The sequence below is a fragment of the Chinchilla lanigera genome, unplaced genomic scaffold (genome assembly GCF_000276665.1).
Source record: "Chinchilla lanigera isolate Chin_1 unplaced genomic scaffold, ChiLan1.0 scaffold00054, whole genome shotgun sequence".
Classification (NCBI taxonomy): domain Eukaryota; kingdom Metazoa; phylum Chordata; class Mammalia; order Rodentia; family Chinchillidae; genus Chinchilla; species Chinchilla lanigera.
The window spans coordinates 7,541,993-7,562,365 of NW_004955455.1; the positions used below are offsets into that span (position 1 = coordinate 7,541,993).

The 20,373-nt window shown below is 52.8% G+C and overlaps 2 protein-coding genes across 2 annotated transcripts in view; one reads left to right on the top strand and one right to left on the bottom strand.

Moving 5' to 3' along the window:
* Gnaz (guanine nucleotide binding protein (G protein), alpha z polypeptide) overlaps window positions 1-12,243 on the top strand; it is a gene marked incomplete at its 5' end in the record, with an annotated part of 53,083 nt that extends 40,840 nt beyond the window's left edge. Inside the window, 1 exon segment of the mRNA XM_005396367.2 lies at window positions 11,107-12,243. Within this exon segment, the coding sequence (XP_005396424.1) occupies window positions 11,107-11,451 (345 nt within the window). The 3' untranslated portion in view covers window positions 11,452-12,243.
* The window catches only part of Rsph14 (radial spoke head 14 homolog (Chlamydomonas)), an 82,565-nt gene that overhangs the window by 50,300 nt on the left and 11,892 nt on the right, over window positions 1-20,373 (bottom strand). The window lies entirely within an intron of this gene.

Here is a 20,373-nt window from a genome sequence, read left to right on the forward strand (position 1 = left end):
GCATCTGCCGGAGAGTCTGGGTGCTAAGCTAAGCAGAGGGAGGGGCAGCTGGGCCCAGTGGCAGCTGCTGTTACCACCTCCCGGCGAGGACTTGAGGGGCTGCCATGCATCTGAGTACATCCTGCACACTCAGGGTAGCGCAGAGCCTCCTCACCTGCTGTCACCCTGTGGGCAGCAGAACCATGGGCACATCTGTCTTGTCGGTGTAGGGTGAGCTGTGATTCCATCCAGGCAGAGAGCGAGCTGAACACACAGGCCCTGCCCCCAGGATCCCTTCCACTAAGGAGACAACATTGGGATTCCAGTAGGCAACAGCCATAGCTGGAACTGCCTAGGGAGGCCTGAACAGAGTGCCCAGCCCCGTGAGTGTAAGCAGAGACGATGACTCATGCCTTCTCCACCTGCTCCTGTGCTGAGCCTCTGTTGGGAAGGAGTGGCCTCGCTGCCTGATTCGGTTTTGTCTGGCTTCCCCTGTCTTCCTCCCCATCACCCTTCTGTGCGTAAGCCCCTTGAGGACAGAGAAGAGGGACAGTGCCCTCCCCAACAGGTTCTACCACAGAATAGAGTGGCAGAGCCAGAGAAGCTGACTGTGCCACCGTCAGCTGTACCCACAAGTCTCCAGGCCCAGGCTGGCAAGGGAGATGTGCACACCGGACTTGTCTAGTGGCAAAGGAAGGCTCCAGAATCTTGAAGGACTTGGGGCAGGGTGCAGCTGCCAAGCCTGAATATGATGGAGCCTAGAGACAGGAGTCTCTGGAGAGACCTCAGAGGAGTGAGGGGTGACTGGTCAAGTGCCCAGGCCAGGGCCAGCTTCATAGGGACACCAAGCCAGGTTACTACAATGGACCAAGTAGCCATCTTAAATGAGCTGCATATCAAACAGAGGCAGGAGCTGTGACCTAGAAGACATGACACACCCAGAGTGCCACAGCAGTTTGGTGGTAGAATGAGGTCTAGAACCCAGGTCAACTGGTACCTCCCAGATCCCTTCTCCAGGGAGCTGGCTGGGCCATGGGAGAACAAGCAGGCCCCAGAATTCACACAGGTACTCAACACAATCCCCTCTGCATCTGCCCCTGTGGGTGGTAATCTTAGATTCCATTGGCCTCCAGATCCCAGTGGCAGTGGACTACCTCAGATCCAACCACTTTATTTCCAAACCAGTACTCCAAGCACAATGCACACTCCAAGCACATGGCACTGGGAAAGTGTCCTGAGAAGCCAGATAATCAGCTGGGAGTTTGGCACCTAGGTTTACATCCTCAGTCTGGTCCGCTGCCTCTGGCAGCCTTAGCCTCATGCATGACATTTGGACTCCCAAGAAGACCCAGGAAATGACAGGCATTCCCCCTGGAATTTGCGTAGAACATTATCCCCACACCCTTGGGTCTTGTTCCTTCTTTAGCTCCATGAAAGGGTACTCTAGCTGCATTTATGGGTTCTAAGGGGCCCCTCTGCTGCTACCCCAGCTGTCACAATCCCCAACCCTGCCATGGGTATATCTCTGGAAGAAGCAAAAGAGACACTTTTGAATCTCCTTGATCCCCTGCCCTAAAACAAGCCAGGTGCTGGATTCAGTGCCCAAAAGGCCATCTACTCTTTAATACATCCAGCCACAGCAGTCCAAGATTGTGAAAGGTCCAGGAACCAAGTTACTCAAAACACCTTTTCCATATGTTGTGTGACCAAATGCCCACATCCAGCAATATGATGGACCTGGGGACAGCCAGCCTGTGATTAGGACAGAGGGAGGGAAAGATGGCTATCCAGTGAGATACCTGACCCAATAACCTGCTGGGGGCTGAGTGAGACAGTGTGATACAGAAGACCCCACCTCTGTGCGGGCAGGGGCATAGAGCACAGAGGCTGGGCTGGTCCTGGAGAAACGTGGAAGCACTGGGCACATGTGTGGGGTGGGAAGCATTTAGAGGCATAGCACACCAGCAACCATAGTAAGGCTAGGATGGGAGCAAGAAAGGTCCATAAGTAGCAGCTCCCAAGTACAGGGTTCCTCCATGTGGGAATAGGAACTCAAATGTACAGGTAGGGAGACATCAAGTGAGGACCATGGAGAGGACTTGAAAAATGGAATGGGGGCCTGGTTGAGGTCTCCAGAGCTCCAGCTGAGCACGGGAGTAGGAAGAGAAACTACCATAAAAGCAAATTCTAATGTCGCACTTTCTGAGCTGACATAGCCCACAGAGGGTCTCTGTAAGTGCAGCCATCTCTGCTTCCAGGTTCACTTGGGGCCTCACAGGGTGTCACTTCTTTCCAAGTACCCTGGCCCCAAGGCCAGTCCTGGCCAGGAAGGCACATGGTTAACAGTTGCAGAGCCTTGGTATCCCACTGTGATCATACCACCAGTAGGACAGCTGGGTGGTCTGGGCCCAAGTGGACTCTTTATAGCAGCATGGGGCCCCAACAACACCTGCCTTTGTGCCCAAGTGAAACCTTGCTGGTCCAAGCCTCCTCCCCACAGACTCTACCCAGGCCCACCTTTCACACATAACCAGCCTCCCAATTGCTGCCCGTTTCAAGAAGCTGGCCCTCCTGACCCCAGCCCTTTGGTCTGAATATAGGTGTAGGAGAGGCTCTGGCATGCCCTGTGGGATAAGCTTGAAGTCCAATAGGAAAATGAGTTCCTGACTAAGACTCTCAACTGACTGGGGAGGTACAAGGCTCCAAGTCACCTACATTCTGGGCCCAGCTGGCCTCTTCCACACCTACCTGCCTCCTGCATCCAGCCAGCAGGGCCACACAAGCACCCCTGGACACCTTACATTTCTCTGCTGCTTTGAAGTGAGGAGAAACACACCCCCCCACTCTTGCCCTAGAGACTAAGCTGTTTCCTAAGTGGCTGACATTGTCTTTGGAGTGGTTCCTTCTGGTGTCTTCACACAGCTGGGGGCATAGTTAACATGGTCTCTGGGCCAGCGCGTGGATGTCACAGGCTCCGCCCATGTGCCTGCCAGGAGCTGGAGCACGGGTCTGACAGTGGGGTCCATTTGCCCTCTACCCACTAGAGAAGTCTGGATGCCTTTGCCCCAAACGTTCCCTCGGGGGCTCAGTGCTGTGGCAGACTCTTCCTGCCCACTAAGGCTCTGAGCTTGACCTGCTTCTGCCAAGCCGTGGAAAGGGAGAGGAGCAGTCGGTGCCTCAGTGGAGCTACTAACCAGAATGTGTTGATCACCACGTCCACAGTCCCCGCCACCCCCGGCACCCCTTAAGCCATATCCTGCCCAGTGGCCAGGCAGCCCTATACCTTGTGCCCCGAAAGCTTTCAACACGGGGACAGAGGCTTTCTCTTACATCATGAGGGCTGTTGACATGAGATCCAGGCCTATATGAAATATCTCCCTTGGCCTCTGCAGTCAGGGCACTGTCCTCGGAGCCTGGCACTCTGTTGCCCCGACTGGCTCAGCTGCCTAGTGAATGGAGCTCATTCATGTCCCCTGTCCAGCCTCGTTTGCAGGATGCAAAGTTCAGTTCAGTGCTCTGTAAACACTGCAGGCTGTTCTGCAGTGGGCTGTCTTGAGCTTCTTGGACTATGCCAGTACTGACAACTTGTCTTGCAAATAAGGAAACTGAGGCTCAGGGCAAGACAGTGCTTTCCCACACAGCTGTTCCAGCTCTGAGCATTGGGTCAGTTATTTCAAGAGTCATAACCATCTCTACAGTGTTGATGGCAGTGCCCCTAGCAGTCACCTGTCCCTGGGTGTGGGCCTCACCTAGCTTGTGAGGGCAATAAGTTATTTTAGAGGTAAAGAAACTGAAGCTCCAAATTGCTAAGACCTGGTGTTACAAATCAGGGTGTTTAGCCTCCTCCTTCACCAAACAGCTGTGACACCACCTCCAGTTTGATCCTGTCCAGTACTCAGGGTCCCGCCCATCCCACACCCTTGAGTATAGTGTTGTCACATGGAAGGCACATGCCTAGGGAAGTGAGCCAGGCAGAGGGCTGTGGGGGGCTCTACAGTCGAGGGGTATCAAGAACTGTTGGCAGGACTAGGACTTCCCGATCACTTATTCCCTGGGTTTATGCTGACATCAGGAAGCCAAAATCTGGACACTGTTTCCATTTTTTATGAGATCTGGAACTTGAGACCCTTGGTTGGACCAGGTGTTCTTGTCCTGTGCTATAACCCAGTAAGTCCTGTCCTTAGTCCTGTGGGGACCTGGTAGAAAGTAGACAGGGAGATAGAATAACAGGTCAGAAAAGAACCTTTCTCAGCTACACAGCATGGCATGAGGCCACCACTGGCACATTCCCCAGCAGAACACAAGGGGCCTTTACCCGGCCACAGCATTTGATAAGGGTCTTGGTGGATGGTACATGTTGATGGTGTATGTTGAGCAGGAGTGGGGAGATAAAGGTCATCCTCTGGACGGCTTTGACTGAACCAGTGTCCCAGAGGACTATACATGCTAGTAGCCAGCGTGGACACCCAGGGAAGCTGGTGTGTGCCAGGCCCCCAGGAGGGGCTGTTGAGTGGTTTAGAGGGAAAGTGTCCCAAAGAAGACATGGCCCACCAACACAACTTCTTAGGATAGGAGGGGTCGGTAGCACCCCTATGCCACAGAGCTGTCCATGGGGGCATTTCTGAGCCACCCACCTCACCCACTGCTCAGGTTTGAGGACTGATTTTCCAGATATTTTTACTTGCATCATTTTCAGTTCTACAGGGTAACTAAACCTTTGCTTTCTAATGTCCTATTTACTTGAAGCATAAAAAAAAGATTGCTCATTTTGAAAATTTTATGGGTGGTTTTGGTTTGGCAATGCTGAAGACTGAACCCAGGACCTTACATATGCTAGGCAAGTGTTCTACCACGGAACTACATTCCCCACCCTATTTTTATGGTTTTATAGCAGTACTTACCCCTTCAGGTGGGGAGAAAGTAGTGGCCATCATCCCCAACCTGAATCTAGGGCCCTGTGTGATGACATGAGGAGGTACAATTGGCCCTCAGCCTGTGCCCGCCAGGCTCAGCTGGACAGATGAATAGAGCAGCTGCCAGCCTCTGCCACAGGCTCAGTGTGCACTGCGCGCATGTGCGCCATTTGTACAGTTAAAGCCACACCTTTGTGAGTTGCAGTCAACACCGTTATCGTGGGTGAGGGAAGTAAGGCACAGAGAAGTCAGCACTAGGCTCAGAGCGATAGGTGCGGAGCCAAGAGGTGTTCTGGGCGGTGACCTGGCCCATGTGAAGCGCTGAGGTATAGGTGAGTTTGAGGAAATGAGTAACTTGGGGCGGGGGCGGGGGTGGGGGGACAAGGAATACATGGGTCATGAAGGGCCAGTGTGGGGATCCAGATTTTGCCCCTAGGAGCTGTTCAGAGACAGGTAGGCTGCAGGGGGATGGAGCAAACCTGAAAATGTTAGACATAAACCAAGGAAAGGGTTTCAGAGACAGCCTGCTGCCTCTCCTGCTTGGCCTGGTCCCCGGAGTGGGCACTGAGTCACTATATACGAGACTTGGGTGGCCTGAGAGGAAAGAACAGGAGGAACACTGCCCTGTGGGCTCCTCTGCAGACAACAGTGCAGGAGGGCTTCAGTGCACAGCGCTGTGGTGTCTGCCGAGAGATACACTAAGCTAAGAGAGCACCGGCTCTGTGAGGCCCTGAGCCAGCCTTCTGCCTCCCTAGGTAGCCCTCCTGTGACCCAGCATGCTGCCTGACCTATTAATTAGGGGAACAGTGGTAATGAACAAGTTGCCCAGTCCTCAGGGCTATTCTGTGCCCCATAAACTGGGGAAACCTACTCCAAAGAGACTGGCCTGACATGGAGTGAAAGAGCCAGCCGCAGGCTGACCTCGTGTGCTATGAGACCCAGGTGCCCAGTGATGCCAGGCTCAGAGGTCACAGTGTGTGGGCCACAGTGACCTGTGGCCAGTACATAGATGTGGTATCAGTAGCTGAACTCTGGTCTGAAGAGTCGAGGCCTGTACCCCCTCCTATATTAGCCCGCTACATCCACCTCTGTGTTCATGGTCCTCCTCACTGGTGAGATGACATCCTCGTACCAAGGCAAGAGCCAGTGGTGTGGCAGAGGAGAGCACCCAGTGGGCACCAGTGGCAACAGGGTTATGGCCCAGCAACTCCGGGTTCTTTCACTTTGCACCTTTGTACCTCCTCACAATAGTCCTGGCATCTTACAGATAAGGAAACTGAGGCCCAGAGAAAAAAATGGCTTGTCCAAGGCTAAGCACACACTGGTGCTAAGAGTGAATCCCAGAGCTCCAGCACATAACCAGGAACATCTGCCCTTTTGTGTCTCTAGGAGGGAATTGAGACAGAAAGGCCTCCGTTCCTAACCAACCACCCGCAGCATCCTCTGCTCCTCACCTCAGCCTGGCAGCTGGCCTCCTCAAAATTTTGTTCCAGGAACTAGTCCTACTTGGGCTTCCACAGGTGTTGCCGCCTGGCAGCTCTGCTCAGGATGAAGACCCCAAACTTGAAAATCAGCAAGCTGGAAACCCCTTAGGGATAAGCACACAGGGCCCCTGCTATTGGAGGAAGCTGAGGCCCATGTGAAAGCCATCCTCAGGTAAAACAGGCGCAGTGGCATTGAGGATATTTGGACCTATCTGAGCTAGAGCTTTCTTTTTGCAAAGGGCCAAGAAATGACTGCAGTACCCTGGAGACTGTACCCAGCCACTGGGTGGCTGACACGCCTTGTTACAAATCACTGGTTTCTCACAAACAAGCAGTGAGGTTCCCATCATTACACAGGCTTCTGACGAGAATCTCCGCTCCCTGTTATTTATATAAGTGAATGTGCTGATGAACCCCGGCCTCCTGCAAGGTGCTGTCTTGCTGCTGAACAGGCCCCAGAGAGAGCTAAGTAGGCATCACAACCCTGAGCTAGCGCTGCAGCAACTAATGGCGGCTGCACTTCCTCCCGCAACTGCTGCTCCTCTGGCAGCTGGAGAGGCAAGGGAAGCGGGGCTTCTTGCCGGAAGAGAACACTGGTTGGTGGAAAAACGAGGTTCTCCACTGAACCCTTGCCTAAAGCCTTGGGGGCAACTGGCCCCACTCTAGGCCTCAGTCTCTGTGTGAAATGGGAGGCCTTCTTCCTGGCCATGGAGTCATGGATTACACGGCCGGTTCCTCTGATTCTTGGGTCTAAGGAGAACATGTTCGCTGCAGGTTGATCAGAAAAATCACTTAGGACAAGGGAAAGTGCTCTAGTTTAGCCAGAGTCAAATGACTCCAGCGCTGCCTCTGACTTTATCCTAGTACTCAGTGGCCCCAGTCAGCCTGGACGTCACCCAGCCCCGCAATGCCACCTTCAGGTCCCTGCACAGTAACTCTGACCCATGACATCAAGCAAGCAGAAACAGAGAACAAGTGGGGGGCTGGGACTCCACCCCATTGAGGGAGGGTGTCAAAAGGATGTGGGGACATAGCTAGAACCCAGGCCACGGAGAGGTGGGAGGTATCAGGGAAACTCCCAAAAGCCAAACTGGGACTGGAACCTTACCGTGTAGGGGCACAGCCAGATGCTATAGGTACATGCGTGGAAGCTTCTAGCAAAAAGGGGTCTGGGGCAAGGCCTTGCCAGGTGAGCAAAATCTGAGAGGTGGGAGGTACTTCTGGGGCAAAGGTCAGACAAAAGGCACACCAGTGCTTTGTCCCCCATACCCCCATACTTAGGCCCATTCATACCTAATAGTTTTGAGAGTTACAGCCCAAAGCAGCATAATTCCTTCTTATAAGGGCTGTGCTTTAAACTGTCAGGGTGCCATTCCACTCACCAGTCTGATTTTGGGGTTGTGGGCATTCAGATGCCACTGTAACACCAGCTTTGAGTCCAGAAGGCATCCGTGGACAGGTGAGGGACAGGGTAGGGCTCCTGCCACCACCTCTTATTATTGGTCTGTTGGAACCCAACATGAGACTGCCCCGTGAGTACAACATCCTCTTGTTAACTTGAGAAGGGCAAGATCCTAACTGTGACTACCTGTGGTTCCTCAGCCTCCCCCAGCCTGCTCCCCACTTTTGAGAGATGCAAGCCTCTGGGGTAGGGACAATTCAGGGTGAGACAATTCTTGCCTCACTTGCTAGTCCCTCAGACATTTTTAAAGGGTGTATGCCAGCACCTTGCTAACCAAGCTAGACCTTGTGACCAGCATTCCCAATTTAAAGATCCCAGGAAGGTATTTCCATCTACCTCTCAGCAATATGACGCCCATAGGTAAGGAGGACTCAGCCAGGGACAGGTGGAAGTGCTTAGTACAGGGGCTTCCTGCTCCGAAGCCCCATGTCTCGGTTGGTTATCTGCCACAGACTCTTCTGACTCCCGCCAGACAGGGCTCAGGAGACGGGACTGGAGTGGAGGGGACAGGTGTTTACACAAACAGGTTTTGTTATTCTTTGAGCCCTGTCATCTCCCAAAAGCCCAATAAATGATGGTGAATGTGGTTCCCCATGGTTTGTCCCAAGGAATAGAAAAGGAACCAGGATCCTAGGCCCCAGACTACTAGCAAAGCAAGAGGAACCTGGGGTATGAGAATGGGCTTGCAGTGAGGGAGGGTCCTGAGCTCCCAGGATGCCTGACTGTGCCCCTACCATGGCTGCTACAGCATTTGTGAACCTGATGAGCACACACGCAAAGCACCGTCCATTCTTGCCCTTCCTCCTCTGCACTCTGCTGCCTTCTGAGTTTCCATGCCTGTGTTTCTGTGATCACTGAGTTGGAAATTGAAGGTCAGAATTGTTCAGGATCCCCAGAGTCTCTTGAGAGATGTCAGAGAAAAGGAGTTCGGTCTGCTTGGGTAGAAGGGACTCCAGGTGCCTCAGGACTCGGGTGGACAGGGCATAGGAAGAGTGGCTGAGATGGCGTCAGGGATGGGCATGGAGCGCTTCCCACACACGTGCCCTGCAGAGCATGGAACGCTCCCTGAGCAGTGGCCAGCACTTGTGCATCGCTGTACCATGTCAGGGTGACCTCCTGCCCCTCCTTTTACCATATTTCACTTTATGCCCAACAGCTGCTGAGCTGGGTGCAAGAACCATGCCAGCTGTCACCCCAAGTGACCCAACAAGGATGAGAGAGCCAGGCCCAGGTCCCTGTCCCCACTCTGTACTTGCCCATCCACCCTTGAACCCTAGGCCATACACTGCTAATGACCAACCCCCACAGGATGGGGGGAAGCCCACCCCTTGACTAAGCCTTTCAGCCCTGTCATGCCTCTGTTCCTTCAGCCCCAGGGCTTCCAGCTCTGAGGCCCTATCACCTGGCTTGAGAGATGTAGGCTTTTCCGTGGCCTGTGGGCCCAGGACATGCTCAGCAAGTATCTGCTCAGTGAATTGACAAGTACACACTAATGGCCGTATCTGATACAGAATTTGGGGTCAGAATCATAGCTTCAGTTACAACAACATTCCTGTAAGGAGTGACAGCTCCCTTCCCACAATCCTCCTTATGCTGTGGCTTCCAAGAATCCATTAGAGCTAATTACTCTCCCAGCAGAATGTGACGTTCCTAGACCACCACCAGTTTCTCCTTTGGGAACATCGCATCCATATTCACCTGTGGAGGCACGGACACCTGTGGGCACTGCTGGGGCAGGGGTCCTGCCTCCTGTTCTGAAGAAAGGTTAATTCTTCCCCTGCGTACACCCGAGGCTGCTCCCTTTTCAGCATTTCTGTTATTCTAAGTTCATTCTAAAGGAGGAGCAAGATTAGATCTTTAAAACACGGTCTCTTAGGTAGATTCAGGGTCCCAAGGCAATGACACTTGCTTCCCAACACCTGTCTCCTCCTCAGACACTGCCAAATACTGTACCTTAGAGAACAGGGGCTCTAGAGAACAGGGTTTCTGTGGCATCCTCCCAGGTACCCCCACTCTAGGGCAACTTCTGTTGTGTCCACCCTACAGGAGCGGCCAGCTCAGACTCTTGACCAAGGGACTTGGAACACATTTCCTGCCTTTCCAAGCCTCAGCTTCTTCGTCTGTAAAATTGGACTAGGAAGGTGTGAGGGTTGAAAAAACAACCTTGTGTCCAGCTGCAGTTGCCATAGTCATTGTCACTGGTGTTGCTCATGCCTTCTGTCCTCATTGTCAACGCTAGCTACAATTATCATGGTCAGTACCACAGCCGGTGATATAATCTGGTCAGAAAAGTCTTTAAATATAAAGCCTCTGATCTTGATTATCCTCAGGCTTCTGGACTCTTGGCTAGTTCAGTTTATCTTAAATTGAGGGGCAACTTTCACCAACAGCAGTTCCAGGTAGTACTTCTAGGTGGTTATCCCTTTTAGAAAGCAAGAATTGTCAGTTTTGTGGGAAAATGGTGGGTTTGGAATCAGAAAAAAGCACCATGCTCCTTAAAGCCCAGAGTTACCAGAACACAGTGAAGGTCTTTAGAGGAGAGGGAAAGAATGGGAGGGGGCTGGGGGGCCACACCCCAATTTGGTCACTGCTTTGTCCTGGGTTGCCGTCCTCCTGCTGTCTATGTGTGCGGCCTCCCTGTTCCGCCCAGACCCCTGCAACAGTGCGTGTGAGCACTGAAGCCAGGGCAGGCAGGGAGAGGATCCTGGTGCAGGGCTGACATTTCATTCCCAGCTGGAAGAAACTGGATTCTTTGGTTACAGAAGTGCACGCTGCCCCCTCACAGGTGCCACGTGGCAGGATTGCCGTTTCAAAGGACTACGTTAAATCCAGACTTACGCTGAGGGAGATGTGATCCCACAGCAGCTCTGTGGAAGACTTGGGCTTTCCTGTGTGGGTGCGGGCCCGGCTGGGGTCCTCAGGGTGAGGTCCACAGGTCGGGGGAGGCAGTGCTGGGCACTGCTACAACCCGGAAGCTACGTGTAGAGGTCAGTGGATACTCATGCCCAGAGGAGGGGCCCAAACGGGGCAGGAAGAGCCCCTCCTAAGCCTGTGCCAGATTTAGGGTGAGGTAGACAGTATCAACTGTTTCTGTGGAAAAAGGTGAAGACAGACATGATCTGACAGAAGAAGGACTCCCCAGCAGAAAGGGGGTGTGTTGTTAGGCCCGGCACTGGGCTGGCAGACCCTGCCAGGGGAGCAGGGCTGTGCATCTAGGGTAGCTGCTTGCTGCGTGCCCTAACACCAGCGTTTTCCTCCCTCCACCCAGAGTCGAATGGCAGAGAGCTTGCGCCTTTTTGACTCTATCTGCAACAACAACTGGTTCATCAACACCTCACTCATCCTTTTCCTGAACAAGAAGGACCTGCTGGCAGAGAAGATCCGGCGCATCCCGCTCACCGTCTGCTTCTCCGAGTACAAGGGCCAGAACACGTACGAGGAGGCTGCTGTCTACATCCAGCGGCAGTTTGAGGACCTGAACCGCAACAAGGAGACCAAGGAAATCTATTCCCACTTCACCTGCGCCACCGACACCAGTAATATCCAGTTTGTCTTTGATGCAGTGACAGATGTCATTATACAGAACAATCTCAAGTACATTGGCCTTTGCTGAGGAGCTGGGCCCAGCCCGCTTGCCTGTGGTGAAACCTATGGGGTATCACACCCCACCTCGTGCTAGAGAGGCCCAACCCAGGGGAAAAAATGGGGGCCCTGAAGAGTGTCCCCCTGTCCCTCGGCCTCCACCTCCTTGGCCCCACATTTCTGCAAACATAAATATATATGAATAGATTGCTAGGTAGGTAGACAAACACACATGCACACACACACACACAAACACACACACACGTCTGGAGATGGCAAAGTCCTCCAAAGTGTTGTCGAGGTCTCTTGAAACTTGAGGCCATGCTGTCACAAGTTCACTCCAAGGCCACCCTGCCTCTTCACTCTGCCTTCCCAGGTTGGCTCCACTCTGCATGGGGGTCCACGTCAGATTGCTGGGGAGAGGCGGCAGGGCTAGGGCCAAGTCAGGCCAGCTGTGCCCCTGTCGCCTGGAGGAAGGCCAACTTACCACCCGAGCCCTGTACTGGGGACATTGCCACTGACTAGGAGTGGGAGCCAGAGCAGGGACCATGTACCTTCCCTGCTGGCCGCACCCTACACGCAGTCAAACTGCACCACGTTTGCCCTGGACCTGGACCAAGGAGCCGGGTGACAGCACTAACCAGACCTCTAGCCACTCACAGGTCTTTATAAACAGCTTCAAAATATGCAGCAAAAATCAACACAATAAAATGAGTGGCACGATTTATTTCAAACTAGGCCAGCTGGGTTTCCAGCTTTTCTTCTTCTACTGGTCTGACATTTTATAAATTCAAACTTTGTTTTTCTTCTCTAATATCTTTTTCTTTTTTTTTTTTTTTTTTTTTTGCCAAATCTCGTGGTGTTTCGCAGGAGAAAAAAAATACAGAAAATTTCAAATGCAGTTGAGTATTCTTTTTTAAATGCAGATTTTTCAAAACTTATTTTTTTTCAGGTGGTCCTTTTTTGTGTCTGGCTTGCTGAGTGTAAAAGTTGTTATCTGGACGAATCTGTCCCTCTCTGCTCCAGAGAATTCTGGGGCGAATGGCAGTCCTGCGCCAGCCTTGCCGGACACTTGTTGTACATAAGCCTCTGCAGTGTCCTGTTATTGGTGCAGTTTTCTGCTTTGTTTTTATTTAAGAAAAATAAATGTGATGTATTTAAAGAAGGTTCTTCACCTAGGAGCGAATGAACAATAGCTAAATGTCTTGGTATTTAAAGCATAAATTATCTGTGGCTTTGCGCAGAAAAGGAAGTGGGGCGCAAGAGACGGCACCCCACCCCAGTGTCTGCACACCCAAGCCTGAGATGGGTGGGGAGCTGCTCTGACTCCAGCGAAGGCACAGCCAGTGTTGTGGTCTGAGGGAGGCCCTGCTGGGACCCTACACTCCGCGCCTTCTTGCCCCAGGGCCCAGGGGCACTGGCCTTGGAAGGATTCTGGCTGAGGGATGTGTGTAAATACGAACCCCTGCTGCTGAGATGGGAGGCACTGCCACACCCCTTGCCAAATCTCCTCTCTCACCCTTGTTCGGTACTCAGGAGTCCAAGGTCAATGTGCAGAACCACAGCCAAGGACTTGAAGACATGTACAGAGGGAAGGAGGAGCTGGTGACCCTATGAAAGTCAAAGATTGTCTACTTTAAGAAAATAAAATACCCTGAATGAAGCCAAGCGTTGTTCCAGTGTGCTGTGTGTGGGGCTGACTCGTGGCTGGACTTGGTGTTGTCTAGGGAGTGCTGGGACACCTTCTACACCAAGGGTCCCCCCCCCCACATGGCCGCATACGTTTAAAATCATTTTGAATTGAATGTCAAGAATAACTTGAACAGAAGAAGGGGATAGGAGTTTGGGGGTGATGACTGCTCTGGCCGCCTTCTGCTGCCCCCATGACCCTCCTATACCATTACCCTACAGATACCTCTGCTGAGGTCTGAGTCACTGCCCCAGAGAAGGAGTCCCTGTATTGGGAAGGAGCCAACTCCCCATAACAGTGTAGGGCAGGCCCTGGGGCCCCACTGCTCACCGACAGGCTTGTGTGGCTAGAGGCTGCTAGGGGTAGTGGGAGAGCACTGGTGAAATGTCAAGTTGTGTCCACCAAGGGCCTGCTTCAAGTGGGACACAGAGCCAGGCTCTTTATAAATGATTTCATTAAAAACACTCCACCTCTGCAGGTGGCCAGTGGTGACCATTTTATAAATGACAAAAGGTGTCTGAGGTCCCGCTCCCTTGGAGGAGCACAGGGGTGCTATGCCTTCCAGAGGCCTGGATCCCTGCCTTGTCCTGCATCCCGTGGGGCAGGAGCCTACTGAGAATGATACAGCAGCAACCTGCCTCCTCTTCCTCAAAGCGGCACTTCATGCAACGCTCTGAGTAGCGGGCAGCAAACACATGCATACCTGTGCACACATACATGCATGAGCAGATACTCATACACACACAGACCTGGACTCCCCACGGACCTGGCTCTTGGGCTGCCCCACCCACTGGAGTCCACACGGGGATTTCCTCACACCTTCCCACATCGCTAAACAGCAAGAACCTAAAGGGGCTTTTGTTTAAAAAAAAAATACTGTGTGATTTAAAGTCACTGAGACTACTTCGTGCTTGTAACTGCCAACTGTGAAAAAGAGCAGTAATTTCACCTGTGAGCGTCCTTAACCTAAAAATATACAGCTAACAGGAAAATGCAAGGGTTCCGCCTCCTTTCTTGATGTGTGTTGAGGACTTCCTCAGGAAAGAGAGTTTCCTCCTGGTTCCCAGAGCCCGGTCACTGCACAACTTTCCACGGTTCCCACAGACGGCAGTGGAACCCCAGACTCCCAGACCTCCCTGCGCGTCTCCTTGGCTCCATCCACTGCAGTCCATCTGCCCTGGTTCTTCCCTCCTGTGGCCTCCGCCTGCCTTCACTGATCTCTCTGCACTAATGTCCTCTCCCAGTTTCACAGTCCAAGATCAGCCTTTCCCTCGGGATCAAGGCCACCTCAGCCTTGTTGGAAGTCCCATCTCTCCCCACACTCCACTTCCCAGAGCACCCACTCCAGGGCGGGGTAGGAAAGCAAACTCCATTGAGCAGTTCAAGAGCAGAGTACCTGACCCACCTTCTTCTCAGCAGAGCCGCTAAGGGCGAACATCCCCAGAGAGTCTCGGCCAGAGGGAAATGGGTGCCAGAACTTGCAGAAGTAGCTGCTAAGAAGCTGGCCAGGGTAGCTGGAGGGGAGGAGCTGGAGACAACCAGGCTGCCCTGCTCTCTCCAGGAGACTGTCCCTAGCCCATCCCCTACATGGATCCCAGCCCCCTCTCCCAGGGCACACCACCATGTGGCTCCCCGTGGGGGATTGCCATCCTCCTCTGCAGCCTGTGTGGTCCCCAAGATGGGGCAGTGGTCCACTAACAGAGGTCGCAGTAATCCTGTCTCCCCACAGTGACTGCTCCCTGAGCGCCACACTCCTGGGAAGCCAAGGTTGTGGATTCTGCTTTACAGAGGAAAAAGCAGAGATCCGGAGAGGAGACAGCGTCTCACCATCGAACAGTGTGTGACAAGTGACAGGCCAGGACTAATGCCTGAGGGACCGTGCTCGATCTGTCCACACTCCCCACAACCCCAGAGAGACATGCCAGGTCCTGGACAATGCCAACTCTCCAGGACAAAAGGGCACAGGGATGTGGATCTAACTGATACGGCACAAGTCCCAGGGACTGCAGTGTGAGGACATGGGACAGGCCAAGCCTGGACAGCACACTGAAGGAATCATCTCACTGAGACAGGCCTGACGGGGCTTCAATAATGAGGCAGGTCCCAGGCCCGTGTAGACCAGTCCTCTGGGAGGACTGTGGTAATTCCAATTGTAACAGGCTGTCTCGAGCTGCTTGAGAATATTATGAAAACCTTGTGGGAAGGACCAATGAGAGACCTCGCCTGCCCCAACAGAGATCCTGAAGGTAGTCTGGAACCCTGGACAGGCTTAACATGGCCAGACAGGGGAAGGCGCTCTCCTGCTGGAGGAGGTGGGTGGAGAGGAGGAGCTGAGGGAGGAGACACAGAGCAGACACAGCAGGCCAAGAATCAAGCAAGCAGAATGTCCCTATCATTGGGAAGCATCCTTGCTATGTCCAGGGATGCCCACCAAAGACTGTCAGCCCCGGGACATGCCTGGGACCGTGGGGCACCCACCCCAACGGCAGGCCAGGAAAGACAGGCCCTGGCCCTCTAAAGGCAGCTTATCCTTCGTCTATTCTGTGGTGTCAGCCAGTGGGAGCAGGGCCCATTCTGGGCCACCTCCCAGGATACCCCCCTGGGAAGGGTTGCCTGCCTGGGGCTGAATTACACCGGTAAAGGAGCAGAACACCTGTTTTGCCTCTACAGCAGCCCCTCTGCCTGCGAGGGCAGCCTACTCCCCTGGCTTGAGCTCCCTCTGAACACAGCCACCTCCAGATCTGCCTCCAGCCAAGATCATATAATTCCAGGGATGTCCCCCTGCATCTCAGAATGACTGCGATTAAAAGTGCATCTGAGCCTGGCGCATTGGCACATGCCTGTAGCCCCGGGTACTTAGGAGGTAGAGGCAGGAGGATCACAAGTTCAAGGCCAGTCCAGGCAACTTAGTGAGACCCTGCCCCAAAATAAGGGCTCGTGATGTAGCTCAGTGGTAGATCACTTCCCTAGTATGCTCAAGAACATGGGTTCAATCCTCAGTACGGGGAGAAGGGGCTGCAGTCAGACATCTCCCTCAGCTGCACCTTGCCCTCCTAAGACCACCCCTACTCCCTTCTGGAGCCAGGGAGCCAGTTTCCACAGGCAAAGTCCCCCTCCCCGCCTCGGCTGGTGTTCTCCTCTGGGTTAGGAGGGGTACCTACCTCCATACCCAGGGCCTGACCCAAGCCGGAGCTGCACCCAACAGGGGCAGGAGCACAGCAGGTCCCACCACTGCTGCCAGAGAAGGAACAGCATGCAAAAGCCTGGAACTAGGAGGTGGTGACAGGAGGGAGGGCCAGGCCAGACACAGCTGTGCCCAGTGAGCACCTTTGGGGCTGGTAGCAAGCACTCCCAGAGCAACCTGGCGCTGTTCGGCTGCACACCCAAATCTACTCAGAGTCCTCAATTTCAGCGTTGCAGGTCTCGCACCCAGAACACCTGGCCATAAAATGAGACCTGTTTTTTCACAGGGTTAGCAGAAACAGAGGTTGAGTGGGAGAGAGGTGAGTGGGGGCAAAGAGAAATTTCCAGGTGGTGACTCAGGGCCCGGCTGACCCGGAGCCTGGGCTGGCAACCTTTGTACGGCATTTGTCTCTTTCATCTCCTTTCTCCTCTCTTTACCTGCACCACCGTGGAGCATGAGAAAGTGGCCTGGAAAGATGAAGGCCCCGCCTGGGCGGTCCTCTGCCCTGGGGCGCCCCCTGCTGGTATCTCTGGGAAATCATACAGCAAATCTGACCTCAGTGCTCAAGGATCCAAAGCGAGGTTAGAAACCTTCTCCCACAAAAGCTGCACATTACAGAGAAGGAAACCGAGGGACAATGACTGGAACAGTGCAAGGGCCCAACACATATTTGTTGAATGAACGAACAAGCAGGTAAGTGAGCTGTAACAAGAAAACAATAAATGATCCCTTGAACATGTATGATGTGTGCTAGTCAGACGCCAGGTGTTCTGCCACGTGTGCCAAGAATGCCATGGTTTAAAAAGCGCTTCGGTGGAAGGGGGAGAGGGAGGGAAGAAAGGGCTGGAAAATGATCACAATAGGTTATATACATGTACAGTTCCCCCAAACAAACATGACTCTTTTGTATTACCAAAAAAAAAAAAAAAAAAGGCTTTCCAGTGTGTCCAAGAATAGAACCATAGTAACCACCAGCATTGTATGCTGAGAGCCAGCCGAGCCCTGGGTACAGACTGCCCCTGCCTACACCACTGCCCAAGGTCACACACCGGTAAGACTAAACGCACTGGAATAGAAGCCCGCCCCCACCCAGGCCCCCACTCAGAAGCCTAGAAGGAACATCATGGGAGGGCGTGGCATACTGGTCAACCCAGAAGACACAGCATTCAGAGTTGCCCCGGATGGACCCCAGGGTGCCTACCACACTGCCTTCTTCCCTTCCCCCATTTGCCCAGCCATCTCCCCAGCCTCGGCCCCTGCTGCAGATCCCTGCACAGGATGAGGAACAGCACCCAGCAAATTCTGTGACAAAGGGTCCAGGCTCAGCACCCAGCCCCTCAGTGAGGCTTCCGCTGGTTGGGCTTGTCAGTGCCATGTGCCCCCACTCCTCATGGTGTACCCAGTTTTTGTGGATTGTAGAAAGATCCTCAGGGAGATTCGTGGCGGCAGGGGGTGTCCACCAGAACCCAGATCACTATAGAGCTTTCAGAAACCAGGCAATATTGGACTGGCAAGGCCTAGAAACACAAACAGACAAATAAAACTCTGTTCCGGGTACCATCACAAGCTGAATGTGAAAAAAACCAAACCTTTTACATTTCAGTAGAAAATATGGCAGAATATCTTGTAGAGCTCAGGGGAAAGGTTTCTCCTAGCACATGTGGGCGCGCGCGCGCACGCGCACACACACACACACACACACAGAAAAAATACAAAGGAAAAGATTGAAGAAATGACTACTGTATATTATTCAAAGGAAAAACTGTGAGGCCAGTGAATCAACAGATAAACAGAGAGACGCCACAACAGATGAGCAAAGATACACCACAGTGAAATACCACAGCAGAGCCTTGGGCTCGCAGGCAAGCTTGAGGCCCCAGGCTCTCTTCCCTACTGGAGGAGCGTGGCCTGGGAAGCAGCTGGAAATCCTACAAAGCTGCGGGTGAGTATGTGTATTTTGAGGACTGTGGTCGCCCTCCCCAGGAGAGGCCCTAGAGCAGGTGTGTCCAATCCACAGGCCACGAGTTGCATGCAGCCCTGGACAGTCAGTAATGCAGCCCCCCAAGAGCATAAACTTTTAACATTATTGAGTGAGTTTTTAGTGATAGTTCTCATGAACCAATTGCCCAGTGCTCAAGCACTGATTGTGTAACGACGGGATGCAGTATGGGGGGGGTGCAGTACAGTGCTAATGCACCTCCTATACCTGCCACACATAGCCAAAACCCACATATATCAGACTTTACAAGAAGTTGTGCGACTTGGTGAGGAAAATGCAGTGGTTACCAGTAATAGTACTTCAACCTACTTACGTGAAGAGAGACACATTATTATTAAGCAGGCATGTAAGTTAACTTATATACATCAACTGTTATCAATTTTATATCCAGCCCAAGGCAATTCCTCATCATTCAGTGCACCCCAGGCAAGCCAGAAGGTTGGACATCAATGCCCTAGAGCAGTGGTGACAGACCTGTGGCACATGTGCTGCAGCTGCTGTTCGTTATCATTGAACGCTCTAGGTTTGCCATTGCTGCCCTAGAAGAATTCACCTGAGCAAATATGCTCCCTGCTCATCCCGTCTGCAGCACAGAAACATGGAAAGGCATTGTGATGCCTTCAAATGACAGAAGGCGACACAGAATATGGCAGGATTGTAGTCACTAAATTCTTGGTGGCTAAGGGAAGGCGGGAAGAAGGGTGCTAGGTAGGAAAAGATGCACAGGATGCTTGGATTATATCTATGACCTTTTTAAATAAAAATCTCAAGCAAGTATGAAATCTAATGCAATGTTACCCCGCTTTGCAAAGCTGGGTGGTGGTACTAATGTGCGTAGTTGTCATCTCTGTGTTTCTCTGAATGCTTTGAGTAGGTCACAATAATTGTAAAAGCCCTGGGTGAGATCAGCAAGTCCCCTAGAAGCTCCCACCCTAAGAAAGAGGGAACCAAACCCTGGCTCATACCTTGGGTTCTTGCATGGTAAACATAGGGCACTCGTTTAATTTAGCCCTAGTTCCAGTCCTCCAGGGAGACATCCAATACCCAGTGGTTCTCAACTCCTGGCAACGTGAGGAAGGAGCCAAGGTGTAGTCCACAAATACATGGGCAGCGGCAGACCCCCAAAGACTGATCCTGTGGCCTGGGATAGACCCAAGGATAGAGTAGCCTTTTAAGATCTCTGGGGGCTTCTGTTCTCCAGCCTTGCATGGTCTCCAACACCTAACCAGGCGCAGCTGGAGGAAGATACACCTCAGGGACCAGGTGGCAATCCTAGGCCTTCCTGGGTTCTGCTCTGTTGTGCTTGCCTCTCTATGCCTGATCCCATGTTCCTTCTCTCTGGGCCTTAAGTCAGGGAGTGCTCAGAGCTGCCCTCGAATGTTTATGCTTGGTCCTTTATGCGGCGTGCTGAGCTACTGTATATGCTTGGCTAGCGCTTGCTCACTTCGCCTTCACTTTGTCCTCACTTTAGACATAAAATCATCTGTTTGGGGGCACCCCAGGAACAAGGAGAAGGGAAAGGGCAGAGGGAACCCCTGGGCTACAACACCTATTGGTCTATCTTCATCTAAGGTAATTATTCGAGGCCCGTCTCATCTCTCGAAATGAGTGTCTTGTTTAAAAATGTTCATTGCGGCCCTGCAACCAGATGAATGTCGCCCTGACACAAGTGTCAACCCTCTAGCTGCGGCTGGCAGGTAGCTGTTACTCTAGACTCCCTGTTTAATTAGCAGAAGCTGTCAGCTGAAGGGGACCACAGGCAAGGGTGGAGTGGCCCTTGGTGAATGTGTGTGCAGCACTGCCTTTGGGACAGGCCTTCTTAATTCCTGAAAAACCTGGCATGGCACTTCGCAAAAGAGTACATTTAAAGGGCCTTGCCAGCCAGGCACAGTGGTGGGGATCTATAGTCTCACTTACTCTGGAGGCTGAGGCAGGAGGATTAGTTGAGCCCAGGAGTTCAAGCCAGCCTTGACAACATAGCAAGGCTCCATCTCAAAAAAATACGTAAAGGGGGGCTGGGGATTTAGCTCAGCGGCAAAAGCGCCTTCCTGGCAAGCGCAAGGTCGTGAGTTCGGTTCCC